The following is a 17,508-nucleotide window of genomic DNA, read 5'->3' as shown; positions in this document are numbered from 1 at the left end:
GAAAGCTAGGAACCAGCTGAGGTAAGAATTTGAAGGAGGGCCATCCAACCTTGCAAGAGCCATGAGCTGGACTGATGCCTCTGAGCTTCCTCAGCAGACCAGTGGAAGAGAAACCCATTTAATGAATTTGTGAGGGCGCATAATCAGATGGAGCGACCATTTTGACAGCCTTGTGCGACAACTTACTTTGTGGCCAGGGCTGATGCTGACAGCCCTGGAGAGCAGGAGGCTCTTCACCATGCACTGGGCACAGCTGACCTCTGAATCTGGGGACAACTGTGCCTGATGAGTGGTGGGACCTGGAGAAGGAAGGAGGCCTCACAGACAAGGTAGTACCCTGACTGTAGCCTCATCCCAAAGCTCCTTCTCCATCCTAGATCCCAGGTGCTCCATCACTGTTGCCTCCTAGCTCTCTTGCAGCTGAGAAGTGGGAATCCAGGGGCGATGCTTGCGCACAGGGACACGGCAGCAGCAACACAGCACTGCAAAACCCACTGCCAGCAGCACGAGTTGGTGCTGGCTGGCTCCCTACCTCGTGTTGAGGGATCCCTGGCTAAGGGTGTCCCCCTCTCCCAGAAGTTCATCTTCGCTGTGGTAATACATCTCGTCCTCTTCCATCCTGCGAGGGTGGCGACACGGAAAACATCAGCCCTTTTGACTTTTGTCCTCAGTATTCGTAACGTTAACGGTGGCCACATTAATGACCATGGCCCTTGGGGCTGGCAAGGGTGAGTGGAGGACACCAAGACGCAACGAAGCCTGCCAGACCCACTGCACTCAAAACGATCTGCTGTGAAACAAGTCTCCAAACCAAAGGACATGGGGAGGTCCTCGGAACAAAGGCAGCAGGCAAAACCCTGGGACATCTTCGAGCTTTAGCGCAATTTTTCATGTGCTAACTTGCTTGGGACAGTGAAAATATCATGCCTTGCTTTTTTGGGATGTCTGCTGACGGATGCTCCTTCCTCTCCTCCCTTAAAACAGTTAGTTTATTAGCTCGCTTACATTGCATGACTGCTGAAGGTCACTGCCTGCTACTGTGACCCAGGACTGTGAAGCAATGGGAAGGAGTTACAAAAATCCAGTTCTCTTGGAAGAGCCCAAGAAGAGGTGCTGATCGGTCACTTATAGCACTCGGCCTCACTCGGAATAAGCCCTATGCAAAAAAGTGTTATTTTTAAAGCATTGTGGAACTGAAGGAGAAACTGAAGGCCAATATCAAGAGACTTTTGCTTGACTGTGACCATCAAGAACTACTCTCACATCTGCTAAGAGACACTGACCTGTGGAGGAAATGCAGTGTGAGGATGAATGCCACAGTGGAATCTAACTTCCAAACGTCCCTGATGCCTGTTTATAAACTGTTGCATTTGCTTTCGCTCTCCCCTGGGAAGCATTTTGCATCGACTACGTACAAACCCACTTCAAAAAGGTCTTTGGTTCAGCACCGTCCAATGCAGCCAGCACCAGGGTGCAGCCGGGTGACCTTCAGCCACAACGCACATCTGTGCCGACAGGTGGGAGTGCTCAGCAAACCACATGCCTTCTCGTAGAAAAGTGCACCAGGGTGGGACCTGTCAGGCCAATTGTGGCTGTCCTACACCTCCTTCCAAGCTGGTCATCTTCCACTTTACTTTGCAGTCCCTGGAGATCCAGCCTCTAAGCACAGCTCATCTGACCACCTGCAGGTGTCTGCTGCAGGCGAAGTATCCACCACACAGCTCTACTGACAGTGTTAATTAGATCTCCAGCGTGAAAAAAAGTGATCTGAGTCACATCACGTCTTGAAAGTCCATGTAGTGCAGACAGGATGCTGATTTCCTAAGATATAGGGCTAACGGGGCAGACGGGATCCCGCTGTGCCAGGAGGACAGACGCTGGCGGGTACTGGCAGGATTTGACCCTGAAACGGGAGGTCTCTGTAAACGGGGCTGTGCCTGGTACGCTGCCATGTGATCCCCCTTTTTTAAGGCCTTTAGCACCTTCCCTGTTTGGCAACATCACAGTTCACTGAGCTGGGAAACGAATCTGCACTTTCGATTTGCCTGCAAATTCACACGTTTCAACCCAATTCACACAGTTAATTAACTGCCTAGGAGATACGTGAGTGACTGGGGATATCTTTCCTCAAACTCGCACTGTGGGAAAAAAGAAATTCTGCCCTTATGTGGCCACAATAAAGTGCTAAGCACAGACAGAAAGCAATATCACCGAAGCATGCAAGCACATAAACCCAGGGTGGGAGCTACACGGATACAGCAGCTCCTGAGATGTAAATGCCTTTAAAAAACACATCCGATTCCTAGGGACATGTCTGGATTTACATCTCTAGGCTGGGCTCCCATGTAGATTTATTAAGGCAAGGGTTGTCCACCTTTGGACAGCCCAAGGGAAGGTGTCCACCAGCGGCTTACAAGCAGTTTGACTGCAATCCTCAAACAGGGGCTGTGCCAGTCTGGGGAGATTTAGGGGTAATCGGAGGTCCCAGCTCTGTGATACCCTGCCTGGGTCCCCTGCGCACATGGCCTGTCCAGCCCATCGCATCCAACACCAGGCAGGCCAGGCCCAGGAATGTCATCGTCCTCTCCTGCTCCCAGAGGCTTCAGGGAAGATCGTGGGGCACCTGGCCATTTTGCAAAGCATCTCATGGCTCCGGGAAAGCCAGCCAGCGCAGAGCAAATGCCTGACCAGGGCTAAGTGCACACGGTAGTGTTTCTCTCATTTACAGACTCTCTCTCCTCTGCTACGTCATCTGTTTCCACATGACTTTTAGCAAGTTCAGGACTTTGAGGTCTCTACTCTTCCAGCTGAAAGAACTACATAAACTTTGGAAAGCAGCCTAAAAATCTGGATTAGCAGCCCACCGACCCAATATATTTATACACAAGTGGTTCTATGCTTGCAAAATTGTTCTGTTATCTGATAAGCTGTGAGAGGATTTGAGCGCCAGGTTTTGGGCATCTGTGATGGGGTGGGCTGAATCTGGCCCAGCATCACTGTGTCTGCAGTGCTCTGGCCTCATTGTCCATCCTTGCCTTGGCCTTGTGGCTGGCGTTTGAGGTGGAAGCGGTTTGTTCCTCTAGACTGAGACCTGAGCATCCATAAGCTGTTGCATGGACACATGGATGGATGCAGAATTGGTCCCGTTTGCACTTTGTCCCAATAGGCAGCCAATTGCAGCTTCCCCAGTCCTGAGCCCTCTCCACCCATCCAAGTCCCTAGTGTGGGTTTGCAGATTGATAGAAACCTGGTAACAGCATCCCTTAGAGGGACTGGAGGTGTCTCCACCTGCCATTCCAGCATAAAGGATCCCTCAGCTAATCCAAACATGGCTTTCCTGCTCAGGCATTGGGTTTGGTATGTGATTTCATTGAAGCCTGGTGGGGTACAGAGGTCCCAGTAGACCACTGTGGAGGAAGCTTTCCAAATGTCTTTGAGTAATTCAGTGCTTGTCTGTTCCAGGGTTAATGTTTAGTCCCTCAATCTCTCTGGTTGCTTTTCCAGTCTTTGCTGTGCCCATTGCCTTGCCATGCGATGTGAGCACTTGCAATGCCCCCTAGAAAACGGTCACCCTTCAGAGGCACTGTCACCTTCCACCCCAGAAACCACCACAGTGGTGTGACCTTGTTGCCAACCTGCCCTCTTCCCCTGGATGCACCCTGCCTGGCACACCTCCATCCTTCTGCACCGAAGGCAGCTGACCCTTGGTGGCATAACGAGCACCTCCGACATGCGAGACCCCACCACACATCTGCAAATGGCTCTAATCCCGTCCAGTATGAAGATGCCTAACCAACAGTCAAAGCCTTAATCCTCTCTGAACCTGTACTTAATTACATTCGAAATCCAGCCTCCTCCACCGCATGCTACACACCATCATATGCGTGGGAGGCAGACCCCCTTCTTCTGAAAATAAGGCATCACTCACAGGGAGGAGGAAGGAAACCTGGAGGGAGGTTGCTGAGCTAATTTCATTCTCAGGCATCATTCCCCTGCAAGAGGAGTGGTGTCTTGAGGCATAGCCTGGCTTGGTCCAGCTGGAAAAGCAAATCCAGCCCACCCCACGCTCTCCCCTGCTTCCCAAGAGCAAGCAGCAGTTCCCATAACAAGAACAGACCGACAGCCAACCCCTCCCCGGGCTGTCTGCCACCACACACCTTCGAGTATTTATTTTTCGCATTACCTCCTGAAGCTCCTCTCTGCAGACTGCTGGTTGGATTTGCCCGGAGACACGGCCGAACCCTGCCGGTGGCCGGAGAGGAGGCTGTCCGTCTCTAAAGGATACCTGCCGTCCCCCTCTGACTGCAGGCTGGGGGTCTCCAGGAATTCCTTGTCGTTCCATGCACCCACCGTGCCGTCCATAGCCTGGTACCTGACCTCTATGGAGATGCTGGTCTGCAACACACAACACAGACGTGTTCAGCCCGTGAGGTCAGAGTGATGCCGCACAGGGAGGAAGGCAGGTCCTGCCAAGACCTGAAAGGCAAGAGGTGCTGTTGCTCCAGTAGGTTTGGACGTGTTCATCACAAGCTCGAGCTGCAGCTGGAGCCGTCTGCTGCCTTACCAACCCACCCAGTCTCTTCTCCCCCATGGCATGCAGCACCTGGGGAGCAAGCCTCCAGCTCCATCCATGGGCAGAGGATGCCGGGAGATGGTCCAACTGCGCTACAAACCTCCCTCCTGCTCAGGGACCCCCCCCATCTGCCTGGCTTTGCTGGTGCATCCCAGACCAGCTGCACCAAATATGAGTGACATCAAATGCCCCTGCGCTGCAGAGCCGTGCTCCAGACACAGCCTTGCCTGTAGGTGGGCAGGCAGGAAAATCTGACAGGGTGATATCTGAATTACCTCTCTGCCCAGCCCACTAACTTGTGCTGCATTAAATCACCTCCGCCAGGCTCCCATTGAGCCGTTGAAGGCACCAAGAGCCGCTGATAACAACTCAAGTTGCTGGTTTTTATTTTATTTTTTCTCCTGTAGTGCATCGTTTGTTAAGAATTTGTGCAGGGCTGCGGTGCCATGTCTGGTCGCTGCATCTCGCTCCTGTCTAGCAGCTGCTGGAGCCCTGTGTTATCCCAGACTCCTTCCTTTCAGCTGCTATAGCAATAAACTAATCAGCGCCAGGGCCGTGCGCTGCTCCTCAGCTGTCTGTGCCCATCTCCATTCAGCTTCAAGTGAGAAATCAGAGGTTATATTTGATGCAAAGATGATGGTTGATTTTAGACACAGGGGCAAAAATTTTCCTGGCACCAGGCTCAACTGCCCAGGGAAAATGGGTGATTGTCACAGAAGGTTTTAAAGAACAGGTAGGACACATCTCTGGGAGAAATGGGTGGAATTGATCCTGCCTTGGGGAAGGTGGGTTAGATGCTCCTTTCCAGCTCTGTGGCTCAAGGCTATTTTGGGGTATACAGAAATTTCCATGATTAATATCCATTTAGGAGTCAACTTTCGGGAACTGGTGAAAAGGCAAAGAAGCCAGGAGCAGGAAAATTTGCAAAAAAGTATTTTCTTTTTCATCTATGTTTTTAGGAGGAGACACAGTATCCTGACTCTCTCTAACCACAGCTTGTCACAGGTATGTTGAAAGGTTGGAAAATATGAGACATGAACTCAAGGAATTTAGTACATTTAACAAATGGAAGTTAAGAGGTGATTCAAACACAGTCGGAAACAGGGCTTTGAGGAAGGTTTTGATTGATTTTATTCTATGTAGTGCAAAATAGAAATTAGAGTCAATCAAAATGATTTGCCACACTGTGTTGACCTCACCAAGCTGTTTCAGCTAGTTTAAAAATAGAAAATACAAAAAAAGGAAAAAATCTGTGTTGAACCATTATTTTTTCATGTTTTCAAGCCACTTCAAGACTATTGTAAAACACTTTATTTTTGAAATCTCATTTTTAACAATATTTTAAAGTTTAAAAATCTATAAAAAGAAATGAAAAATTATAGGCCCGATAAAATGAAACATTTTGTTTTGGGCTGAATAAAACCATCACTTGTTTGGAGGGAAGTAGCAGCTGTCAGCTGAAACCAAGAGAAATTCATACTGGAAACAAAACTCTCATTTTAAACAGTAAAGAAAATTAACTAGTGGAATGGTTAACTGAAGGGCTGGTGGATTCCCCTGTCACTGGATATTTTAAAATCGTTTTTATTTGTCTTTTCCACAAGTTCAAATAATAATAAATTCTAAGACTTCCCAGAGCCTCTAGTGTAAGAGGCCAGATTACCTGGTTGTAATATCCTGTCTGGCTTTATAATTCCTGAATCTTTTAAACTCTTTACTAAGGCAAGTCAATAACGTTATTAGAGCTGGCTGAAAACTGCCAGTGACGTCTTGCAGTCAGCACAGAAAAAAGAGAACAATTTTCAACCTTTCCTTTGTGTTTGATTACAGACTGAGGAAGCTATGCCTGGAAATTACTTTCCAAGAAATGCCTGCAGTGAAGAAAAGAAAAGTGTCTCTCTCTCTCTCTCTGGCCAGAAAATGCCCATTTTTACAAACAGCCCTTCCAAACCCCCAAGCGTTATTGCTGGTGCTTTTGTCGGACGAAAGCTGGAAAAGGGTGAGCAGCGCAAACGTTTCAGTGCAAAGCAGCTCGCCTGCCCTGCAGACCGCGGCATGAGGCTCTGCCTCTCATCCCAGGGCCGGTTCCCACGTTTCGGGTCCGAATCACCCTCCGGGGGTGATTGCTGTCTCCGCGGGCTATAGCAGCACACGTGGACGCGCAAGTCACGTAGAGGTGTAACGTGGAAGGGTGAACGCAGGCTCCCAAGCTCGTTAAAAAGATTTCCTCTTTATCGGGAGACTTCTGGCTGCTCTCCTCATGTTATCAATGGGAAAAGGCAGGCACGGAGCGAGAGGAATTGCCTTGCTCCGTATGCCGCGTGCACCTGCCTGTCCTCCGCTGCGATTTCAGTAGATCAAAGCTGTCTCTACCCAGCCCAGGAGAGCTCCAGATCTTGCTCAGGTGCCTTTGCTGAGGAAACACGTGCTTAAAACCACAGGTTTCAAGGATCTGAGGGAGGCAAAGTTTGCAGAGAGAGGACTGAAGGAGCTTGTTTTCTTGCCTAATTCTGAGGGTGCTTTTGCAGCCCTTGCAGATGATTTGTTTTCCGGGTTGCTCAATGTGGGGGGCACGTTCCTTCCAAGCAAATCCCTTTTCCTTTGCATCTCCAAGGACCAGGAGTTCAGATGGCCAGTTATCCTGTCTGACAGGCAGTGGCTTTCCATCCCTGTCCATCTCCGCCTCTTAATAATATCCAACCATTCTTCGGTCCCCTGCCTTCTCTCTGCTTGCAACAGCCCTTAATGGATGTGTCCCAATAGAAGAAACAGCAGCTCTCGAGGCTGTGAGAACACAGGTCACCTCTCTAGGAGAGCTGACTCTGATACCCACCAGGAGCTATTCCCAATTTATATCTCCACCAACATTTCTCCATGCAGAACGCCCCAGGCGTTGCCCTCTGGATTCTGTCCTCAGGGTTCCCTCGGTCTGAAGTAATCCGCCTCGCTGGAGCAAAGATTGGGAGAGGACGGTTTGGAGAGAGAGGGTTCATGAATCTAAGTTGTCTCTCTGTCCCTGAAGTTGCTATGGATACAGCATGGGAGAAGGACTCTGAAATCCGGCTAAAAGCACAAAATACGAGCACACGCATGCTTACCTATCAACTCCATGTAGAACAGGGGTGATCTGAGGCTAAGACCGTGCCCCAGAAATGCAGGAGAAATAGAGGGATGTGGCATTTGTTCCCAAAGCAAGCACCAGAAACCCAGGATTTGTGCCTGTGTATGCAAACAGCTTGAGGGGATGGAGAACATGTGGGGTCTTACTGCGTGATCGCAGAGGGACCCCTCTTGTAAAATCTGCCTTCCCTGGGCTGCCCCAATTTTGTAGCAGTACACAACTCTCAGTATTTTCATTTTTCAGAGAATTCTGCAGATACCAACTGACAAAAGTCTCAGCAGAGCTGCAATGAGACTAAGACATAGCAGTATTTTTGGCCCTGTGTTACAGATGTGGAACCTGAGACCCCTCAGAACAGACGTGACGAGCCCAGGCTATTCAGCACATCAGGTATGGGCTGGGAGAAGGTTGTTTGCCTTCCAGTTTCTTCCAGTTAGACGTACACAGCTTTTAAAAATGCGAAGGGTAGCAGATCATTTGCTTTGACCTACCACGCAACATACACCAAACTCCTGGCCAGGCCACAAGACAGCAGACTTGGTCTTAGGTTAATTCATTCTCAAGATCCATCATCCTCAGCATTAAGAAGTTGCCTCAATTTAATTTCCAGCCATTGATTTTCCTGTCTCTCTCTGCTACACTGAAGGGTCTTGAAAACATGAGATTTTTCTTCCTTAGGAGGTTCCCACGGACTTCAACGAGGCTACTTCCCAATGTCCTTTCTGATAAGCCATGCAGAATGGGCTTGCACATCCCACCAGGAGGCTTCTTCTCCAGTCCTGAAATCACTGTGTCTTGGGTCTGCATTCGCTCCATTTTTTTCCTCCTCCTCAGTGCTAGATTCCTTGTACTTTTATTAGTTGCATTCCCTCTCCACCAGCAGGAGAAGTCATCTCCTGACTCCTACTAATGAAACCACTAGTCTTTTCATTGCTAATTGCCTGTTGTTAGCACAGAAGGTTGTATGTAATTGTGCATTTCTTTTATGCTGAGCCTAGGAAGCAGCTTTTGATGGAATAGAAAAGTGGGGGGGGGGGGAGAGGGGAAAGGACTGTCTGAGTTTTTATTTTTTTAATGAAAACACCAGGGGTTTGATACACAAGAAGATTAGAAGTAGCTGTATTTCCAAGTGTGTTATAAAACTCAGTCGCCACTGGAAACAGCTCCCGTGAGATGTGTTAACTAGATTTGAAAAACACTGAGTTATACAGCGGCTGATATGCAGACAGGGAGTCTTTTCCTCGGTATCGGGGGCTCCGGGGAAGCGGTGAGGACTCAGACGGAGTGGGAAGCCTTGTCCTTGCCAAAGCTCACGACAGGGACCGTGCAATCGCTAAGCCCCATGTTAGCAATGTCACACAGCTGATAGCAAACGGCAGGGCTGTCTGCAAGGCAAGTCTCCCTGCAGGCGTTCCTTATCCCGACTTTCTCCACGGGATTATAAAGAGCAAAACTTTAGGCCAGCTGCTGTATGAGGTATTTCTCATTTGCTATGAGCCACAGGGGTCAGATAAAGGTAGTGCCGGGGGACAGAGACGAACATTGCAAATGTAGATCATTTCAAATAATCACTACTGCCGAAGGGGGCATGGCAGGACGGGACTGGCCAGGAATAGACACACACAGGGTTAGTCATGGAAAGAGACAACACGAGGTTGCTTGGGGGCAGAGGCTGTCTGGGTCTGGTAGCAGTCGGAGGAAACATGGGGCTGGTACAGATTAAAGCTGATGTACTAATGGCTGGGGCAGAGCCCTCATGGGATTGCTTAGGAGCAAGAAAGCATCGAGAACACAGAGCTCAGCGTGGGACAGTTGTCAAAGCAGTTGCTCAGCTTCTCTGCCGGGATCTAAAGACCATGTTGTGCTCTAAGCTCTCACAGGTCTCCAGTAGCAGGACTTTGTCAGGCTATTTCCAAGCTGTGCATAAGCAACTGCACCTTATCAGTGTGCAAATCGAGCATTAAGGGCATGCAAACCTCACCCATTCCTGTCTGCATCCCTATCCCAAGAGTAACATGATGGAGGAAAGGGGTGAGGATTTGGAGATTCAGGTGCATCACACAGACACATAAGTGACTGTTCCCTCAGAGAGTCAGCAGAGAGACAACCAGAGAGATGGACCACTTACTGAAAGGCAGCGGTAGCCACATCTTCCTTGTGACTTACCTGAATGGCTGAATTATTGTCATCTATGAGTGTATCTGTCACCTCTAGCTGTCCTTCCTCCACCACTTTCTGCAGGACCATCCGGAAAGTGCCAATGAGCCTATGGAACAGAGAAGAGAAAGGTCAGATGAGCTGTTGTGAGCCCCCACCAGCATCCATTCCTACTGGGAAAGGGCTTTGTTGGCCCAGTTGCCAGAGGGTGTAAGAGTGTCTTCCCTTCCCATTGGCCTTGTGAGGATGTAGGCGTGAGATGTAGGATTGGTGCTGGGCCAAGGAACTGCAGCTCAGAAACAGGTGAGGAGGATTCACGTCCCACCGGATCTGCAGCAGGTGGTGGTGATTCCTATCATGGACTGGGACAAATGCTGAGGCTGAGGTGCAGGCGTACGACATCTTCCAACCAGCATGGCCAGTTCTCCCATGAACATCTGACCACCACCTAAATTCCCCCAAGATTAGCGGGATGTAGGCTTCTAATTGCTCTTTGTGGCTCACTGCAGCCTGCTGCTCTAGCCGCCAGGGAGTGCAGCACCGTGTGCAGCTAAATGCAGCCACATTCATTAAATTAAAGGCCAGAATGGATACCACAGAGAGCAGAGAAGTGTAGTGCTCTCTAATAGAAATCATTACTTATTTGCCAGCTCACAGCTTGTCAAGGAGCTGTGGCTTTATGTTCTTCATGTTCTGGTGCTCCACCAAAGGGACCTTCCCAGACTGGGCTAAGTCAGCTTGAAAAAAGAGCCAACTATGAATCAATAAGTGACTCTTGGCACAGCAAAAGCCCTGGAACAGTGAATGCTAAGTTGCCTTGTGCGATCTGCCTTGCAAGTTATCGCTAACATTATAATCCCAGATGGCAGCAAAGATATTACAGGGCATATCAGGAATAATTCTGCAGTGTTCTGCTGTCTGGAGCCAGCGAGAAAGCTGCTGCTGATTAAACAACTTCCTTGCAAACCTTAGGGCATCACTTGCTCATTGCAATGCTGATTTATCAAGACGTCACTTCAGAGAGGGAGATAAATACTCACAGTGCTATGCTGGGGTATACTGAGGACTCCCATCCTGTTTAACCCAAACACCTGATGCGGTGTCTATATTCACAGCCCTCCAGAGAGACAGAGCAGCCGGCAGACCCGAGGTACACAGGGGTTATCAGCTTTGCCCCATGTCATGCAGGGTGTGTGGCAGAGCTGAGGATGGACCGTGTCTTTCCCAACTCTCAAGCCGTCCTGTTATGCTTTGAGTCACCCTCCGAACTGGGGCTGGTTGGAAGAGCAGGGTCTGCTCAGCCCTGCGCAGCTCTCTGGCGTTTTCACTGATGCAGGGGCTGGAGTCACCTCCGTCCTGCCTCTGCCAACCCTCTCCTCCTTCCCCAGCCATGGGGAATGACCCTTCCTTGCACTCGCTCCTGTGTCCCCACTGTGTTACGTGGGGATTAGGCATTACTGCCTTGGATGTTTCACCGATCAGGGAACAGAAATCAGACTGTGCAGCAAAGTTACTCCATCAAATGGCATGCTCCAGGGGGTGACGCCTTAATAAACTCCCTGAGGGGAAAAAAAAAACCCACCCACCTTAATGTTGCTTGTCCGCTTGCCTAGCTCTATCTGACTTGTAGCAGCAGGGGAACCCTGCTTTACAACAAATCTCTAATGGTCCCTGCTTTAGCTTGCTGCAGCTGCGTGTGATGCTTCAGAAGCGAAGGAGTCCAGCCACGGCAGACCTGGGGTCCTTCCCAGCTCCTGCTTACCGAGCGCCCTGCAGGACGTTCACCCCTTCGCCTCAGCTCCCATGCTGTGCACGCAGGCAGACCCTAGCGTTAAGCTCTTTTAACTCTGCGCTCAAGACGCCGCATAGACCATTAAACACAAACACCTTTTCTTTGTGTATTTCACAGCGCTTTATGCAAAATGAATAATGCATCATCGTCTCCCAAGGAGACCTACATCTTCTTTCAGAATGGGCTCATCAGGGAAAAAGGATGCCATATCAGCCTGGATTTCACGGTTTGCCAAATAATGTGATTCTCCATTAGCAGCTCTTTGCTGTTTTAGAAAGGCTTCCTTGAGGAAAGCCTGCATTTTATTTCTCAAGATTTGATCTTGGGCTCTGTTGTAGGGCTCTGGAGGGCTGCTCTCTGCTCATGGCTGGATTTGATTTCAGTAGGTGGCTGTTCAGGGAAGTCAGGTTTGCATGGTTACTCTCGTAACCTGAGCTCTAAAATCAAGTTATTTTAGTATGGTTGCTTACTAGTTAGATTTGTTTGTGTAGGATTGCGAGGCTCAGCTGGTAATGAGGTGTGCAGTGCTTGCTCTTGCATGTATTTGTAAGAGTCGGTATTTAACCTGTTTGCAGGTGGCACATTATATAAAAGCAGTCCTCTGGAAATGCTACACAGCTCATGAGGCAGAGGCTAAAGTGTGGTGACGGCTCCACTGCTTCGCTTAGATCCAAATGGACCCAAGTACATTTGGCCATAGGTGAATTTTGCCCCAGAGTGGACTGCTGAAGGAGCAGGAAGCTTTTTGCATAGATACAGCAATGACAGACGTGTCTACAAGTGGGGACATTCCTCAGCCATGAGGAGTCTTCACTAGCATGATGGGCAGTGCAGAATGAAATGGAGGAACCTGGAACCAACCTGATTTCCAGAGCATTTACCCTGGGCTTAGACTCCCTCCTAGTTCACCGTGGTTTATTGAGTTACCCCTCAAGAAAGAGCTGTGGTTTCAAGACAGGGTGTGCTCCTTCTCTGAGGGACACAGTTGTCCCTTGTACAATTTAACGCTCTAGAAAAGTTGACTTCAGGGTACTTAACATGAGACTGCAATCAGCCCCCCACTTCAGTACCCTCAGACTCAGGGAGGTAGGATAAGCATCTGTAAGACTGCAATACCACAGCTTTGGGCATTTCTGCTTGCCATTTAGGCTGCAGAGTCTGCTCTAAAATGGTTTCAAGCTACCTCACTTTATTTGGCAATTGCAAAGGGTTAAGAATCTGCCTGCACTCATTTCTCACAGCCCGAACGTGTCTTCATTTCCCATTTGAAATCCCCTGCAGCCCAATATTCACAGCTGCTGTTTCAGCAACAAATCAATGCTGAGCTGAATTTTTTCCTTAAGGATCTCAGAGCAGGCCACAGATCTTTTTGTTCAGGGTCAATATGTCAGAATCAGAGAACTGTTGTCTGGAGGAGACCTCCCACGTTGAGCAAGACCATCACCAACTCTAGATGAGGTTGCCCGTGGCTTTGTCTAGCCACATCTTGAAAACCTCCGTGGATGGAGATCCCCAGCCTCATTGCTGACCTTTCCCAGGGCTGTACCACCCTCCCGGGAAAACACTTTTTCTTAACATTCAACCTGAACCTCCCAAGCCAGTTTGTGCCCGTTGCCCCTTATTATTTCATCTGTCACTACCGTTACCTTTGAAACTCCCTCTCACGTAGTTGTAGGTTGTTGCTAGGTTGTCCCTGAGCCTCCTCTTCACCAGACCAAACAAACTCAGCTCCCTGCACCTCTCCTTTTAGATTACATGCTTCAGGCACTAGTCAATTAAGGGGCCAGTTTTGTACAGTGGTGGTGGTAGTTTCAGATGACGGCTAGTAGCGTTGACCCCCGAAGAAATAACTGAGGCATTAGTCTTAAATGAGTAACGACAAAAGTTTGCAATGAATTTTTGCTGCCAGGGAACTGCATTTCATGGGAAACATCTAAAGCCAAAGCTGAGAGGATACACTGGGGGAAGGAAGGGCTCTTCTGACACACTTTCTGCTTCCTCTAAACCCCTGCTAGTGGATGGTGGTGGGACAGGGCACAGGGGTCCCTTCCTAACAACATGAGAGGACCTGCCAGACACCCCCTGCTTCTGTGACCTGCTTCAGTGCTGTCTCCTGTCTGGGACAAAGTCTCTTGAGAGAAGTCCGAAGAGCAGAGCAACATCATATCTGGCCCCAGCACTTCTGTACTCTCTCCAGCTGAGCTGCAGTTGAAAGCATAGGCTGCCTTTGAGTGCTCATAATTACAGGCTGTTGCTATAGCAGGGAGAGGATAAAAGCAGGTATCTTCGAGCCGGTTCTAGCCCCGTATGACAATTTCTCCCCAGCCACAATATCCAGACCCCAGCAACACGCAAAGAGCAGATGCTCCTGTCTCCTGGGAAGATGGTGAGATGTAGCCCCTGCCACTGTCTTCCCAGCATATCTTTATAAGCCCTTCAGCCTGTCTTGTGTGCCTTGCCCAGCTCCTCTTGCAGACTGGATGCCAGGGCTCAGTTTGTAGTAAGTGTATGAATTATTAGAAGGATGCATCTGTGCTAGGCTTGGGATAAAGGTCTCCTTTCTTGGACCCCTCCCAACCCGCTTCCCCTGGCAGGCAAGAGCCAGGCAAAAGGGAATGAAATATTCAGCAGCTCTCCACACAGTATTTCACTTCCAAGCGTTTCATAATTCATCAAATGCCCTGCTCCCTTCCCTGGCGGTTCTGCTGGTGGAAAGAGAGTTTTTTCTGGGTCACTCGTAATTTTATCAGACTATAGGAACATCTTTTGTTTCAAACCCACAAATTGCTAGCTCCAGGCTGGGCTGGTTCGGTGTTTAGAGCTTGCTCAAAGCCTCAGACCAGGACAGTCTGGGACTGTTGCACACCCCAAAAAGCAAAAGCTCAGGTGCCCAAGGAAGGATTCAACCAGTGCAACAGCAATAACCTCAGGGAGAACCTGTCTCCCGCTCCTGAACCACTTGGAGTTGTCAGCTCTGTTTAAACTAGTAAATTAAACAGTGCCTGGGCACTGTCCCTCACCTGTCCACACCGGGACACTGCCTGCCAGGCTTGGCCCAGGACAACGTGCCCTGCCCCAACCCATCATGGTTTTGCCAGACAGGGGTTAGCCTGGGACAGGGCCATTCCTGAGGAAGTCTGGATGGGCCCCATTTAGGAGAGAGGAGTTTCCCAGCCTGGCCATGGCCAGACCCACCGGGGACTTGGGGCAGGGAAGGGTCCTGGGAATGTTTGGGGAGGGCACTAAGCTAGATGGAGAAACTGGATCCTATCCAAGTAGAAGATGCGAAATTGAAAGTATGACTGCAATCCCATATCAAACAGAAAAAAAAGCAATAAAATAAATAAAAGTTACTGCGCTGAAGCAACATACAAACAAGCCTCACCTGTCCCCCACCCAAACAAGCTCTTGATGCTCTTCATCTTCCAGAGTGTCTGAGAAAAAAAATGGTACCCAGGAATATTGTGAGGGTGGAGAGGGCAGCCAGGAGCAGCACCTGCTCACTGAAGCATCTTCTCTCTGCCTTCCCCTACCAAGATGCCTTCTCACACCCTGACACTACCAGCTGCTAACACCAAAGGACTCAGTTACGACCCCCCCAAGCTGGAGCAGCAACATCTCTGAACTCCTGAACCTCAGCTACAACCTGGATTATGCCCCGAGTGCTGCCTTGCTCACAGGCATCCCATTCAGTCCTGGCATCTGCAAAGATGGCAGTGGGGTCTGGTCGTTTGGGGGTTTTGGGGTCTTCATAGGGGAATTTGGCTCCTCTGTTGAGATGTGACTGTGGGAGTTGCTGATCTTTCTACATGGAGCATTGACGGGTCATAGATGACCTCATGGCTTCAGTCTAGCCAACCCAAACTTAGCAAAGATGATGAACTCCTGCTGATTCGTCAGCTTCCAGAGTGATGGCCACCAAAACTCCATTTCTCAGGTAGCCACTCCTATGTTGTGATCACCTCTTAGTTTCCTTATCAATAAGCCAAAGAGACGGTGCTGCTGGTGTCTTCAATATAGGCAGATCTATTAAGGTTTTAACCAGTCTCTCTGTTACTTCTCTCTGATCAACCCCAGTTTTGGGGCATCCTTCCAAAACTGTGAGCCATAACACTAGATACATTTTTTCAGGGCCAAGCACAGAGATAGAAAAAAACCTTTCTACTGCTGCACGTCCTCCTGTTTACCCTCCTGGGACCACGCTAGCCCTTTGGGATACAGCGTCACCCTGAGAACTTGCACTCGCCGTGGCTGCCGTGCCTTTCCTGCACAGCAGCAGCTCCAAAATGCAGTCACTGTCCCACAACGTATGGCTCGTTTCCTATTCCTAGACAAACGATCAGCTGCACTGAGTCATGTAATGTTTATATCTACAGGCTACCAGGCAATTGCAACAGCCCTGTGCCAGCCTTCCCTAGACAGCTCTCCCCAATATTGGTGGCCTTGGCGGTGCTGCTAGCTATAACCACTTGTCTTCTTCCTGCACACGGGGAAATTGCAAGAGCTGTATGACAAGACCCGGTCCCCATAGGACTCCGCTAGCAACAGACATCTTCAGTGATGAATCCCTGTTTCCAGCTACCCTTGAGATCTGGTTGCATGTAATACTTTCAGCATGCGCCATGTCAAGTTTTGCAGACTTTCCATCTCCTAATCAAAATATTGTGCACGACTAAGTCAAACACTGTACAAAAGTCTAAGCGTATCCACGTTACTGCCATTACCTTTAGCAACCAGATCTGTAATCTCATCCTAAATTAGAGTTACCTGACAGGATCTATTTCAATAAGACAATGCTGATTGACATTCATTATGCTATTCTACTTGTCTTCCAGGGTGAAATAAAATCCATTTATATTTAATGAGAATTTTTGGAAGAGTTTGCTGAAAAAAGTTAATTCAGTGAAGCAACTTTTAATATCTGGAAGCTGCTCAGATGAAACAGCTGTTGTGTCCTACATTTCACCAGACTTGTCCAAACATTAACATACAGGCCTGGTACAAAGGGGGTAATTATTGAGGTAAGTAATTTAGGAAGCCTTAACTTAAAAGGGTCAGATGTTTACAGAAACAGCCGCAGTGGCTACACAGTGAGAAAGGCTCTTTATTTTGGTTCAAGCTCCAGGGCATGTATTGCGTAAGGCACAAGAGGAAATTGTTTGTATTTATCAGTATTGCACAGTAACTGTGTGTAAATGCAAGCACTGCAGCTCCCAAGCACGCTTTCAGCTCCCCAAATACCCAACGATAACTCAGTTTCAGCTGATGCGCTTTCTGCTTTCTCCCAGAGTGCCATCGCCTCTCCCCCAGGTAATCCTGACAAACTTCACAGATTTTTCAGTCACATGAATCTAGAAGCTGTATGGAAACCCCTGTAACCCTTGAAAGATCATTTTACCAACCCATCATTAACTAAACATGGAAAGTTTTGAGGCATAATTGCTCAGGAATGTCATATTTGGCCTTTCCAGAGTTTGTGTGAAGCTCAGCTATTTTCTCTGTGCTTTTAATACTTAAATACAGGGCTGAGGAATCTTCAAAGACTCCCTTTTTCTGAAACAGATTTTGCTCAATGACCAAAAATGTATTAAGCAAACAAAAAAAAGCAAACAAAAAGCCCTGATGCAGCTCAGATGAAAATACCAGCGTCAAATGCACTGCTTCAGTTGCTCACTTTTCTCTGTCTGTTTGCTTAGGAGGCCACCAGGGAAGGGTTCATTTCACCTGGTTGAAGCCACCCAGCAGTTTGCTACTAGTGCCTGTGTCCTCCAGGCTCTCTGTGCTCAAAGCAGAGAAATCCATCCTCAAAGGAAGGGAAATGCCGGCCTTGGATGTGTCTGTGTCTGGGAGGAAATGCTCATGGGA

At 48.9% G+C, this 17,508-nt stretch overlaps 1 protein-coding gene across 1 annotated transcript in view; it reads right to left on the bottom strand.

Moving 5' to 3' along the window:
- OTOF (otoferlin) overlaps positions 1-17,508 on the bottom strand; it is a 118,621-nt gene that overhangs the window by 67,536 nt on the left and 33,577 nt on the right. Inside the window, exons 4-6 of the mRNA XM_067294892.1 lie at positions 9,861-9,960; positions 4,184-4,395; positions 533-619 (exon numbers count right to left, since the gene is read on the bottom strand). Of these exons, the coding sequence (XP_067150993.1) occupies positions 533-619; positions 4,184-4,395; positions 9,861-9,960 (399 nt within the window). The remainder of the gene's footprint in view (positions 1-532; positions 620-4,183; positions 4,396-9,860; positions 9,961-17,508) is intronic.

This window comes from Apteryx mantelli, chromosome 3 (genome assembly GCF_036417845.1).
Source record: "Apteryx mantelli isolate bAptMan1 chromosome 3, bAptMan1.hap1, whole genome shotgun sequence".
Lineage (NCBI taxonomy): Eukaryota > Metazoa > Chordata > Aves > Apterygiformes > Apterygidae > Apteryx > Apteryx mantelli.
Note: the sequence above shows the minus strand (reverse complement) of the source record. Positions and strands in the feature narration are given on the sequence as shown.